This window comes from Acomys minous (assembly GCF_964271855.1).
Source record: "Acomys minous genome assembly, chromosome: 12".
Lineage (NCBI taxonomy): Eukaryota > Metazoa > Chordata > Mammalia > Rodentia > Muridae > Acomys > Acomys minous.
Window position 1 is genome coordinate 21,737,349 of NC_140493.1, and position 14,127 is coordinate 21,751,475.

Here is a 14,127-nt window from a genome sequence, read left to right on the forward strand (position 1 = left end):
AGAAGCAATGTTCTGCTTCTACAGATCTGAAGTACGTGTGGCCTTCATCCCTACAAAACTCCGCCTCGGCTAGCGGGGTAGCCAACAGGGAACCAGCAATTAAGGTCACGTGGATGTGCAGTGCTGGGAAACAAAGAAGAGGCTTGGTTTTGCTTGGGACCTGGGTGGTAAGGAGGGGAGAGGATCAGTAAAAAGGGGGCGGGGTCTCTGGAAAGATGGGCAGATACAAGAGGACACTTGGAGACCCGGCAGGGGGAGCCTGAGGTAGGCGAGGTATACCACAAGTGGGGCAGGAGCAGCGTGTCCTCAGGGACGTGTGCTGTGTGTACGTGTGCACATGTGTGCTGGCGTGTGAGGGCGATGAGACTGGACCGTGAGCTGGGGTCAGTGGGAATGGGAGCCACGAGTGCTTTTGAGCAAGGAAACGATATGATCTGATTTGTCTTTTAGAAAAAGCCATTTTGGGACCAGTATGCAGAGTGACTGAAGGAGGAATTGAGGGGGCTGTGGGGAGCAAGCAGGAAGCCACCATTTGCTCAGTATATGCTTTGGGCCTGGGCTGTTACTTTAACTCCTCCCCTGGACTCTGCAGGATAGGTGATCCCTGCATACACAGAGGCAAACACTGATGCTCTGATCCTGCAGGAACCTAGGCCCAAGCCACAGGGCTCATAGGCTGGGAATTGAAGGACTATTCATATGGTTCAAAGCCTATGTTCCTTCCCTTCCACCTCCATCGCATTTTTCCCCCTAATGTCAAAGAGCCTCTCTTGGGGGACTTAGTGAAGGAAATTTAGGATGGAGATAGCGTATAAGGAACAACAGAGTGCTACCCAGGCCCGGGCTCAGTCACTATCTACCTATGTGATTTTGACATGTTGTTTATTTTCTCAGCCTTAATCTCACACTTATGGATTGGAGAAAGTACTCCCAACCTCCCAGGTTCACTGCGATGCGACAATGGTACGTGCAGCCCCTGTGCCAGCCCTGGCAGTAGTGACCACCAGGATTTGGCGAGAGAGGTGTGCAGTGACTGAACTTCGATAGTACTTGGATCACGGAGGAGTCGGTTGCGTGGAATTTCGGTTAGGTGGGTATATGGGGGTTGTGCAAGCCTGGTGGTAGGGGCTGCGGGATATGAGGTGACATCCAGCAGGCAACTGGTTTTGGGGTTCAAGGTATAGACTGGAGGATCTTTAGCATAGAGCCAGAGGAGGGGTGAGGTTGTTTAGAGCAAGAAGCAGAATTGGAAGGCCAAGGACAGAGCTTCAGGGGGGGTGAATAGCAGCTTAGAGGAGGACAGGAACATTCACAAACAAAACACACAGGAGAGGAGAAGGGAGGGGAGGGGAGGGGAGAGCAGGGGATGGGAGTGGGGGGAAGGGAGGACAGAGGAGAGGAGAAGACAAATAAGACAGGAGTGCCACCAAACAAGAGAATTAGAGAGCCCCAGGAGAGGGGCGCAATAGAGTCTCATTCCATAGGTGTCTGGGTAGAACATTCTAGACACATGATGGAGGTTGCACATGCTGGGTTGTTTTTGTTAACTCGACACAGGCTAGAGTCATTTAAGAAGAGGGAATGTAAACTGAAATCAGATAGGCCCATAGGCGAGTCTGTAGGGCATTTTCTTGATTAATGATTGATGTCGGAGGGCTCAGCCCACTGTGGGCGGTGCCATCCCTGAGCAAGTGGGTTAGATAACAAAGGTAACTGCTGAGTAAGCCGTGAGTCAGAAAGCAGCGCTCCTCCATGGTCTCTGTTTTTTCAGTTCTTGCCCAGACTTCCCTCGGTGGTGGACTTTGATGTGGAACTGTAAGTCAAACAAAACCCTTTCCTCCCCAAGTTGCTTTTGGTCAAGGTGTTTATCACACTACCGGGAAAACAAACCAGGACACAAAGTGAGGGGCAGGCTTCAAAGGGCCGTGGAGCCAAAGGGGAAGCGGAGGGTACCCAGGGCAGATAACTGCTTCCTGTTTGAGCAACAGAGGAGAGGAAATATATAAGGAGCCAGGCTTTTTTTTCCCCCTTTCATTCTGCTGGACAGTGGAAGACAACAGGCGAGCTTAACAAGGCATTAGGTTCTATGTGTGCTGAACATAAGGGTGAGATCTAGTCGGAGCAGTGGCTGCTGCAATGTGCTTGGCATCTGAATGGTCACAATGCCCTGTAGAGGGGGAAGGGAGGACTTATCACATGACAAGTGTCTGTGACCCCAGTAAGGATCCAAAGATGCAAAAGCCACATTCTCATCAATCGGTAGCCTAGACACATTTGAGCTTCTAAACTTCAAACTTGGGACACCATGGGGTCAACCACGGCACTAGATCCTTCAGGCTGAAAGCAGTTAGAAGGTTGCACAGTCGGTGCGGGGTGGGGCGTGGATGTTGAATGACAAATGAAGCCTTCTTTTCTACATGCATGTGCTCTGTGGACACTTTCCACGTTGCCCTCTGACACCCCCAACGAGGGCCTCTGTAGGCCATTGCTCTCTGTGGCAAGGCACAACAGTGGCCTTGGTGACTTAGACATGTGAGAGGGAGGGCCACCTGGACAGCTGAGGGGAAGAGCTGAGGCTTGCTCTTGGAGGGTGCCCCTGAGCTCAGACAAGGGCGCACTGTCACCACATACTCCTGAATATCCTATGGACAGGTTTACAGTCGTTTGCGAATGACAAAGGCTGGCTTTTGGAGTATGTAGATGGACACCTGGGGTGTGGAAGAGGTCCAAGGCCACTCCAGCTCTGCAAGTGGCCACTACAACTGGAGTAGGGCCTGAAAACAAGTTTTAAAAAGCCTCTTAGTGGCTGGGTGTGCATGGCCTCTGTCAAGCCGCCTCGGGGTCTGCTGCCTCTCCCTGGCGACTTCCACCCATACCCTTTCCATCTGAAGCCTGGCCTTGCATTTCTATGGGTTTGCTGTTCCCTGACATCCACATTGCCACGATTTCACACTGCCCGCCCTTCAAGGTGCAATCCCATGTCCCCACCCGTGCTCCTGAGCACCGAGAGGAGAGCATATATGAAGGCCAATCAGAAGCATGTGCTACCCACTCCATGCCACAGGCATGGCGGGAGAAAGAGGGCGACTTATGCCAGCTCTGAATTTCTGTCACCCAACCTGGTGCACATCAGTGCCCAGAAGGAATGCTTTGGAGGGATGTGAACTTCACTGTGCTGTGCTCCAAGCAAGGCTTCTTAAGGATGGCTTTCCTGGGCCTCAGGCCCCAGGAGAGCATTCAGGCAGTGAATAATACACCAAGGTCTTGAATTTAAACCTCTAGTATCCACATAAAAAACCTGGGGACAGAGGCATGCATCTAGAATCCTAGCACAGGAGAGGAAGAGGCAGGTGGATTCCTGGAGCTCACTGGTCAGCCCGCCTCAGCCAAGTCAGGGAGCTCCATCCAGGTTCAGTGAGAGACCCTGATTCCAAAAATTAAGCGGGCAAACAAAGGAGGAAGACAGCTGATGCCAACTCCTGGACTCTACACTTAGGCGTGCACGTGTACATGGACATGCAGACACACCTGCATACATATGTGCATGCACATACACATGCAAACACACACATATACACATACATGCACATATACACAATGACTCTTGTTTACCCAACTGGGGTGCTATTGTGATGAGGGACATAACATTTGTGTCCTCCCTATAGCAAAGGTCCGTTCCTCTGCATGTCTTCCAGGCAGTATTAGTGGGGTAAGGCTAAAGAGCTGCAGTATTTGTCCTCATGTGGGTGGTCAGTAGATAGAAATAAATCTCTGTCTCTCTCTGTCTCTCTCCTCTCTCTGTTTTGAGATAGGGTCTCATGTAACCCAGACTGACCTCACAAACTCACTATGTAGGCAAAGCTGGCCTGGGACTCCTGCCCCTCCTGCCTCTACCTCCTGAGTGCTAGGACTATAGGTATGCTCTCACACCTGGCTTTGAAACTCTCTTGTAAAGAAAATATTAGGAAGAAAAAAAAAAATAAAAAGGAACTGTGCACTTTTTCAGAGACAAAGGCGTGGGTTGTGAGTGGCGTTGGTGGCCAGGCTCAGGGACCTCACTCCTCACTGTTTCCCTGGGACCCCCACATGACCTACCTTCAGAACATCTCCAGTGTGAAAGCTCAGTTCATCCTCACCCGAGGCCATGAAATCAAACTTGGCGATAGCTTCCATGTCTTGAGGAGAAGCTGGAAGAGAAACAATGTGGTCATTATGCCTTTCCACCAGGGACGGGCTGAAGAGCAGATGGAGCTGCCTGGCTGGCTCAGCAGCGGGCAGGAGGGTGGCCCAGCGGATGTCTGCAGACTGGAGAGCTAGGATCAGGCAGCCGAGAGGGCCATGCTGGGCCAGAGCTCATGTTTGCAGCAAGAGCTGCTGCAGCCTTCCAGATCTGGGTCCCAAAAATCATTCTCTGAACCTCTAGAGACCAGAAGTAGGAAATACAGCCAGGGACAGGCCAGGCCGCCTCCCTCCAGCTCCCTTGCCCCTCCTCCCCCTGTGGCCTGTCACTGCTTCTGGGGTATCTCTGTTTCTCACTGATAAGGACAGAGGCTTGCTATAAACTGGAACTTGAGGCCCAGGGGCCCAGAAAGGCTGCTCAGTAAACACTGTCCCTCGGCTGTCGCTGGGCAGCTATATTTAACCAGGCAGTGTTAATTAGACAGATGCCATTTTCCCTTTTACATCTGAATCATTTAAGAGAATTAGACAGTATTGGCCAGTGGGGAACTCAGCGTCCTTCTGTCCAGTTTGACAGTAGGAAGTGTTTTTGGTTTTTGAGCCAGGCAACTCAGTTGGTCCAATAGCTTATTTTAACATCATGATGTAACCCGAGTAACATTTCAAAAATTTCAAATTTGATATTTCTGAATTGAATTAACCCACCTTACAGTAACACCCATGTACTGATCTGTGTCTACTCATTAAATATGAAAAACATTCAAGAGGCTGTTGGACATGTCACAGAAAGGACTGAGTGGAAGTGGGGGGGAGGTACGCACACGCGTGTGTGTGTGCATGTGTGTGTGCGTGTGTGTGTGTGTGTGTGTGTGTGTGTGTGTGTGTGTGTGTGTTTATGAATCACTGTATGATATTGGCCAAGTACTTAAGCCTCTTGGGATCTCATTTTCCTCATCTTTCGAACGGAAATCTTAATAGTGGGTCAAGTTGTAAGACAGAGTTAAGTAATAGTTGCAAATGCTATACACAACACAGCTAAGGAAGTGATGTTTTAAAATGATTTTATGAGTGAAGAGGTGGGTCTATTGTTTAGCATGCATGAGGAGTTTGAGCCCCAGCACCGCATGAACCGGTCATGACAGCACATCCCTGTGATCCCAGCTCTCAGGAAGTAGAGGCCGGAGGAGGATGAGAAGTTCAGGGACATCCTTGGCTACATGTCAGTTGGAAGCCAGCCTGGGCTACATAGCATCCTGTATCAAAATAATATAGTCCTAATTTTATGGAACAAAACTCTCTCCAGCCAAGGCAGCATGAAGCAGGGGAAAAAAAAAAAAAAAGACCGTGTCCCACATCGCCTATAAACTATTCCCACTGACTGTGGCACTTAATCAGCAGAACTGTCACATTCTCTGATCCTCTGCTAAAACAGCTTACTGTCAGGGCAGTGTCCGGAAGACTGTGGTTTGGCGTTTATGCTTTACAAACTTTCACTAATTCTCAAGCCCTTGGGGTGAGTTAATAAGTAAACCCTCAGACCTAGTGGGCTCTCAGTGATCAGGACGCGGGGGCTACAAATAGTTTTCTCAGAAACTTCTATCCATCTTAGGGAGATCTGGAGCCGTCGGGGATGGTAGCGGTAGGTGGCAGGGTGCAGCAGGGAGCTCTTGGCGGATTATAACCCACTGTAGCGGGATGATAGTGAGCCGCTCAGGGTGCTGGCTTCCTGCATCTGCTTTGTGAGGTGACTAGTACCGATCTCCAAAGGCAGACAGAGAGTGAAGCCTCCCCCGGGAGCCAAATAAAATGCCATCTTTAGCTCTGTGTGCCCTCCCACCAAGTCACAACTTATTTCCACATAGCAGCAACACAGATGCATTTCTTTTTGTTCACTTTCTTCAAGAGGTGTCTATCTGAGGCAAATTAACATGTTGGTGGCCTGAGGCCAACTCCCTGAGCACCCTGAGCAGGGAGGAAAACCCTGCCCTTCCTCCCTAAGGCTAAATGTTTTTGCTGAATTGACTCACCCCTTTGCCTCAGCACTCAAACCTTTCCCTAATTAAAGCCTTGCCTCTGGTTTGCTGGGAGATGTGACTTCTGTGGGTCACTGTCGTGGTAGCCACAGTAGACACTTGGTCACCTCAAGAGTTCAGGTGTCGGGTGAATGGGTCCTGAAAACCATGATCCCATTTCCACACAAATTTACCTTAATAAGGAAAGTGAAAACAGGGGGAAAGGCAAATACTAAATGTATCAGAAAGTCACATAAATTAGAGACGAGAAAAGCATGCCCTGGGTGTGACCTTGAGCTTGGGAAGGCAGAGCCTAACCGCGGGCTTGGTTCCCAACAGCTGTAAATCACTTGGGCGAGAAGGCCCAGACGGAAGTAAAATTGCTACTGAATAGAGTCACTTTTCTGTCTTCCCCCAGGGAAGGTTGACAGTGTGGAGGAGCCAGAGGTACGGGCATATCACACAGCTCCCCAGCTTGTAATATTAATCCTGGCTCCGAGAACTCGATTAAACAAGCCCACTCTTTGTGAGATCCACTCCCATTTCCATTTGTGAAATAAAATCTGCTCGGGCTGCTGTTTTGTGAGAAGGAGGTATTCAAGGTGGGGAGGGGCTCTGTGCTCCCTCTCATCCTCCTGAAGAAGAGAACAGTTTGACTGCTGAAGCGTATAGACCTTTAGATCTCGATTCTTCTGTATTCATTACTGTTGGTTTGGAAAAGTTTAACAGGGACCACTAGGGAAGAAGAAAGTTGAACTATCGATACAGTTTATGCAGTGAATATCGATTGCTTTTTATGTGTGTGTGTGTGTGTAAAATAGTGTGCACCTGTCGCCACAACATTTTACATCTGGAAAACAAATTTATATCTCTCTATATGACTAGATTAAAAAAAAAAACTGAGTAGCAATGCTGAAGGGAAGGAGGGGAGTGAGGAGAAGAACGTAACCTGAATTCAAAACTGCCTTCATGCTGTTATTTGTAATTTCTGTGCTCCTGACCTCTGGGAGAAATGAGGAGAGAGACCCCTTTCCAGAGTAGTTCATCCTTACAGATGGACTCAGTGTGGGTTCCCTGCCAGGGACTGGCTCTAGAAATGGCTGAAATGACACCTGCCACACAGTATGAGAAGCTGCAGCCTCCAGGGGCAGCCTGTAACCTCCAGCAGCCTTTTCCTCTTCCCCAAAGCCACACCCCACAGATGATGCCATTTGTGGGGCTCTAATGCTAGTCAGCTTCCCTCCAGCCCTTTTCCGGCTTTTGCACGCATTATCCATTAGCAGCCCTGAGACACAGATCAGCCTCACCACAGGGTGACGCCACACAGGAATGCCTGAGCTGATCTTCTCTGCCCTTGAATTTCCTTGTAAGCTGCTTTTACTAGGATCAAAACAAACAAACAAAAAAAATCACCCTGGAAAATAGTCAAGTTATATACGAGGAATGTTTGTCTACTTTTAAAACACCATCACCACAAGATGAAAGCAAAAGGCACAAGGCAGTTCTTTAACTCCATTTAGAAGCCAGATAGAATAGATTTGTTCAGAAAAGTAGTTATCATCAAAATGGTACCAGGAAAGAAACTTCTTGCACAATTCCAGCTCCTCCTAAGTTGGCTATGAATAGCCAAGGCTTCCATTTTATGTCTCTCTTAAAAGGAGCAATTGCATAACAGCACAAGGCTAAGTGAGACTCAGACTTAGGACCCAATGAAAGAGGGAGGTTGGGTCTTAAATTGAACCAGCCATACTACTTCCTATTTTGCTGGGGACAGCTCTAATTTGAATGCATGCCCCAGTTTGTGTTGTAATTCAGACAGTGTAATGTCTTGCAATGAGACAGAGAGAGAGAGAGAGAGAGAGAGAGAGAGAGAGAGAAGAGAAGAGAAGAGAGAGAAGAGAGGAGAGAGATTGCTTTTATGGATACTGCTGACCACACATTTATCAGAACATTAGCCACAAATGTAATTTTTATTAGTTTGTTTGAAATGAAGAGAACAGTGAAGAGTTTACCGTTTTTGAACTTAGGGTTTGGGTTACAATGAAGAGCTAGAAAAATTGTAAAATTGTGCCCCTAATGCTACATAATATAGACAGCCGGGGGCCACAGCCTTTATAGTGTTGTTACTATTATGTTGAGGTAGGATCACCTGAAGTCTTGCTATGTTGATTGGGCTGGCCTGGAACACCGGGACTCAAGCAACGCTCCTGCCTCAGCCCCTCTCGGAGACAATCAAAAGTCAGCTTCATTACTCTTCAGAAGCAGAAACCCTTATGCTGCTGCGGGGGGGTGGGGTGGGGGGTGGGGTGGGGAGGTGGATATTACAGCTGAGTCCCATTGCACACAATAGAAAGCTTCTTGGAAAGCTATTATGAATAGAGTATTTGTAAATGGAATGTATTAGCATGTACTGTAGAAACTCAGCTCTACAAAGCCCTTATGAAATGAAAAGGAAACTTTATTATGCAAATAACTACCTTTTAATTGATCCATTTTAAGGTCTGAGTTTGTAGGCATCAAGTCTTAAGAAGAACACACCTGCGTTATCACCCCTAGCTCCCCCACACTGGGGGCCAAGTAAATATTAGTCTCCACCACGCTCAGTCCTGAAAATGCTTTTAAAAACTACTGACAGAGACACCATTCTACCTTGGAGTGTAGACCAGGGGTCAGGGGGCTTTTTTTCTGGACCGGGCCTGTAGCGAATACCTTTGGTTTTGGGGTGGAATAGTCTCTAGTGTATCGTTGTAGCCTCTCCGTCAGCCACAGATGACAAACGAATGGGAACAGTTGTGTTCCGGTCATACTTTATTTGCGAACACCGGCATTCATTTCTTCTTGTGTTGTTGAGACAGGGTCTTAAGTATCCTAGACTCTCAAACTAGCCAGGTAGATGAAGATGACCTTGAACTTGCGATTCTCCCTCCCAGTCCCATTGAGCGCTGAGATTATAGGCATGTGCTACCACGTTAGACTTTGTTACTGGCTTCTGGAAGGGAGGGGTTATAGCTAAAGGGGTGAAAATCAGGAATCCACTGGCATGAACCGGAATCTGTAATGTGTCATTTGCTTCTTGGATGGCACGTTGTCTCATCCACAAAACTGCAACAACCACAGGTCCTTCGTGTGTAGACCCTAACCAACATATGTGTGGTCACCATGCATGTTATTCTGAGAGCCCCCACAACCCCCAAGCAATGCTTAGTAGGTATTTCGTAAGTGTTTGTTGCATGCACAAAAGCATAACAAATGACCTGCCACTAGAGTTACAACCACATTGGATTGCATCAGGGGAAGAGAACTACGTATCTAAGTTTACAAGGACCAACTAATTTCCCACTCCAAGGTGCCGTGACTTTTCAGCAAACTCAGCTAGAGACAGTGAAGCACCAGGCAGCTTTAAGAAGTCTGGCCTACTTAATCCAACAGAGGGCAATGGCGCACCCCAAACTGTGGCTTGTAGCTTGTAACTTTCTTTTCTTTTCTTTTTTCCTCCTGAGGCCTTGTAATCTTTATCCAGGATGGTTTGGTGACTGTCCTCTCTTTGTCCCTTCTGAATTGTGAGGCTTGTAGGCATTAACAGTTTCAGAGTCTAGCACCTATAAAACCCAGCCTTGCTTAGATGGAAGAGAATTCAACGCCATCTTCTCCTGACATTTTCTGAGGCTTAAAATCTTTCTGAACACCATGGCAAGAGGGCCCCTTTCATCTCAAGGTCCCCTACTCTGTCTCCTCCATGCACACACACTTTGCCTTTCAGAAGCAGTGTCTCACTTTGCAGCTCAAACTGGCCTCAAACTTGCAAAAATCCTCCTGCCGTAGCCTCCAGAATATTTGGATTCCAGGTGCTTGCCACTACGCTTGACTCTTAGTGTGCTTTTGATCTTGTGTTGAAATCTAGATTGTGTTGTTTCCTTCTTTCCTTCCTTCCTTCCTTTATTTATTTTTTGCATGTGTCTGTGTAGTTTATGTCTCTGTCTGTGTCTCTCTCTGGGGTATGTGTATGTGCGTACACACACACACGTGTACTAGGTATTTATGTATTTAGGCACACTTATGTGTTTACATGTGGAGGTTTAGTTTAACATTTATTCATTTTATTTTATGTGCATTGGTGCTTTGTCTGCATGTATGTCTGTGTAAGGGTGTCAGATCATGGAGCTACAGACAGGTATAAACTGCCATGTGGGTGCTGGGATATGAACCTGGGTCCTCTGGAAGAGCAGTCAGTGAGTGCTCTTAACCACTAAGCCATCTCTCTAGCCTTACATGTGGAGGTTTAAAAACAAAATTGGGTGTCTTCCTCACTTACTCTCTGTGTGTCTCTTTGCTGAACCCAAAGCTCACCAATTCTGGCTAGTCTTGCGGGCCAGCGAGCCTGCCCCAGGGAGCACCTCTCTTTTGCTTCCAAGAATTATAGGCAGCAGTGATACCTGCCGGGCTTTTAGGTGGGTTCAGGGATTCAAATTCCAGTCCTCACTCAAAGTGCCTTCTCCACTGAGCCACCTCCCCAGATCCTAGTGTGTGCATTTGTAAAAATGTTATCTTATTCTGACCGCTACAGCTGTGTCTGGGCCTGTCTGCCTTAGTGGACATTGGGTTTAGCAGAGGAGAACAAAAAGGCACAGATAGATGCCTCTTGAAAATTTATAATCATTGGATGGACAACGACCTCTCAGCCTGCCTGTCAGCTTCTGTTTAAATATTCTCCTAGAGACACAAACCAATTTATTCTGGAGGAACATGTGGGAGGCAGAAGGCTTGGCGTCTCTGTTTTTGGGCTCTCAGATAACAGAAATGTTAGCCTGATTGCCAAACAAGACATACATGTTTCTTTACTGTGTCTTCTAGAATTGTCTCTAACGCATCCTCTGTAGCCTTTAAAACAGTGCCCCGTGAATCCCTTCCTAGTAAGATTCCACTTCTGTTTCTTCAAAGATTTGAATCTAAGGCTAGGTCCAGAGTGTGGAGTGGGCAGAAGAATGGGAGAGCCGTCACCAGCTCACACAAGGCTCCCTGGTACTCCTCCCTGCCCCATCCATCATCACCAGGTCAGGGCTGCAAGTGACCCTGCTTCTGGGGGTGGCCCTCAGGGTCCTCTCTATTAGATTTGCAGCCAATGGTTCCCCTAGATGTTGGTCCTCTTATGTGAGACACTCCATCATTTTTTGGGGGTGGGGTGGGGTGGGTCTCAGGATTTTAGGAGAATAATCAACCTTCTCAGTGGAGACAAGTGATCTCTCTTCAGGGAATAGATACTAACATTTCTGATTTTACTGCAACCGAAGAGAGCAAGACTAGCGAAGTACGTCCCACCAGAACCACTTCCGTCTAAGAGACTGAGATCCCGTCCTGCCCTCAATTGACTCATTATTTTCTCCCTCCTGTGCCCCAGGAAAGTACAAATCCCCCATCACGGCTGGCAGGGGTGAGCACATGGAACTCAGGGGGCCCTCTGCAGCTTGTCTAAGAACAACAATCCATCAACCCCAAGCTGCTAGTGCCAGCCTTGGAGACCCAGAGGAAGTGGCTTATGAAAGGAAACCTCTGGGCCCCACCCCCAACTCCCATCCATTTCTGTCCTGAGCGCAGGTGTGTTCCCCGCCCCCCCCCTCCAAATAACAGTTCATCTTCTTGCCGGCTTCTCTTCTGCAGGAAGCCACCAACAGTGCTGTCTCTAATGACAGGCGACAAAGGGGCAGCTGGTTTGGCAGCGAGGTGCTGAGCAGGCAGGCAGGGAAGATGCTGCTTTTCCCTCCTCATCTGGAGAAGCCTGGGGCTCTGCCCATCATCACCGTGGCATTCAGGGAGGCGAGGCAGGTCATTCCAGGCTTTGCCTTACATCTCGCTGCTCCCTATTGCCAGGGCCCCTCCTGGAGAGTTTTGCCAGCCTGGGATCTGGGAGCCCCCTGTTTCGGTAGCTCTCTCGTGTGATTTTTCTTATTTCCAAATGGGAAGCAGCTTCTCTGTGGTTGGAAGGCATTTGGCATTCAGGTTTGTGGGAAGCATATAAGCAGGATGTTTTTCAGACGTACAGACAAACTTGACACGTGGGGAGAGCCCCTAAAATCCCTGATGTCCTTATTTAATCTAATCACTGTTCTGCGGGCCCCTGTCACTGAGGACTGTGGTGACTGCATTACTCTCAGAGCTTGGGCATCTCTCATTTTAAATTAGCCCTCTCCATCCCCCTTTTCTCTCAGTTGTTGGTTTTTTGTTTTGTTTTGTTGTTATTTTTATTTTTTATTTTTTTATTTTTTTGGTTTTTGTTTGTTTTAGAGGAAGGACTGGGAAGAGAGGAAGTAAAAGAAGGGAAGAGACATGTGAGGATGCTGTCCCCAGGCAGGTCCCCTCCCCTCTTCCCAAATCCCAGTTTCATCCCTGGCTCTCAACATCTTCCTTCTCTTTAATCCGTTCAGCCTGGCTTATATAATCAACTATTTTTTTTTATGCTTATCACATAACATCTCACTCACCCCCAATCTTTATTGGAGAAAAAAATACTCTTTTTCTTTCACTGCAACATGCATGCTCCCACCTGTCAAACTGTCAGGCGACGCTGCCTCTGAAGCAGGGATGCTCACCAAAGACCAGGGCCAGGGTCAGACAAACCTGTCCTCAAACCCCTGTTGCTTATGTGGTAGCTGAGGAATCTTAAGTCTCCGTGCCTCAGTTTCCCCTCAGAGAATTCAGACGGCACACTTCACTCCATCACCTTCCAGGGAAAGCGAGTGCAGAAAGCTTTGCTCAGCCCCTGGCATTTGCCTGCGCAGTGTCTTTCCCCAAAGCGTTTTGGCATCTGAGTATTCTACCAACATTTCTTGTAGAGAAAAACAAATGTCAAACTGCTTTTAAAAGTGTAAATCCACCAAACATATGCTCCTTTTTCCCCCCCTCGTTTGAAGCCTCCGTTTCCCCTCACTTCCCCTGGGCAGGCGCTAACTTTTTTCTTCTGGCCACAAGCCCTGGCTGTGGTGTTAGCCAAAGATACAGCAGTGGCGTGGGATGGAGACCACTCGGTAGGTAGAGAGAGAAGGCCGCCTAGCCAAGGGGAAAGGAGGAAAACGATTTGCTTTCTACACTCTGCCCAAACACCCAGAGTGAGATTGTGGTGTGGCTGGCTTAAAACAGGAAGGCCCGGGACAGCCAGGGAGGGAACATGCCACCCAAGTTTTGCCAACGCCTAGAGACAAGGGCTGGCCAAGACTAAGCTGCCATTGCGTGCTGTGGTCTATAGTGTACCCAGGGTTCTGCCAGTGGGCACTGCTTGTAATTCTGGGGGAGGGGCAACACTGGGAATTGAACCTACTGCTTCAGGCATGGTAGGCAAGCTCTACCATCCAGCTACATCCCCAGCTCAACATTTATTATTATTGCTTGTGACTAGACACAGGAGAAGGACACAAGCTATTAGAGTGCACGTTTGATGGGTCCTAAGGCCATGCGCTCTCTCTGCTTGGTTTTTTTTTGGCTTCTGTTGGGACTAGCAAAATCATAGGCCCTTCTCCCACCAGGTCAGAATAATTGCTAACTAGCTGAGGCTTGCTGAACCTTCCTGGGTGGCTGTCTGTCAGCTAAGAAATTGACAGTAGCAATTCTCACATACCATGGAAATTCAAGCCCATTACTTCTCGGTCAAAGAGGCAATGACTGCAATAAACTGGCTGACCTCAGAATGGGCAATCATGGGCTCGAAGGCAATTTTGGAAATAGGAACCATGTAACTTCACACACTCACAACCTGCCTGCAGCTCCTTCTGCTTCCATCCCCCTCCACCCTTCCTCCTCCTCCTCCTCCTCCTCCTCTCCTTTTCTCCCTCCCCATCTTTCCCTCCCACCTCCTACAATATACCCAATAGTTTTTCAAGTTCACTTTCTCCTTTAAACACTGGTCACTTATCAGGGCTATATTTAGAGTGTATGTTTTAAATTCTCC

At 48.1% G+C, this 14,127-nt stretch overlaps 1 protein-coding gene across 1 annotated transcript in view; it reads right to left on the reverse strand.

Annotated features, from left to right (window-relative positions):
• The window catches only part of GRAP2 (GRB2 related adaptor protein 2), a 71,549-nt gene that overhangs the window by 20,415 nt on the left and 37,007 nt on the right, over window positions 1-14,127 (reverse strand). The window contains exon 2 of the mRNA XM_084750344.1: window positions 4,096-4,187. Coding sequence (XP_084606470.1) covers window positions 4,096-4,173 — 78 coding nt within the window. The 5' untranslated portion in view covers window positions 4,174-4,187. The remainder of the gene's footprint in view (window positions 1-4,095; window positions 4,188-14,127) is intronic.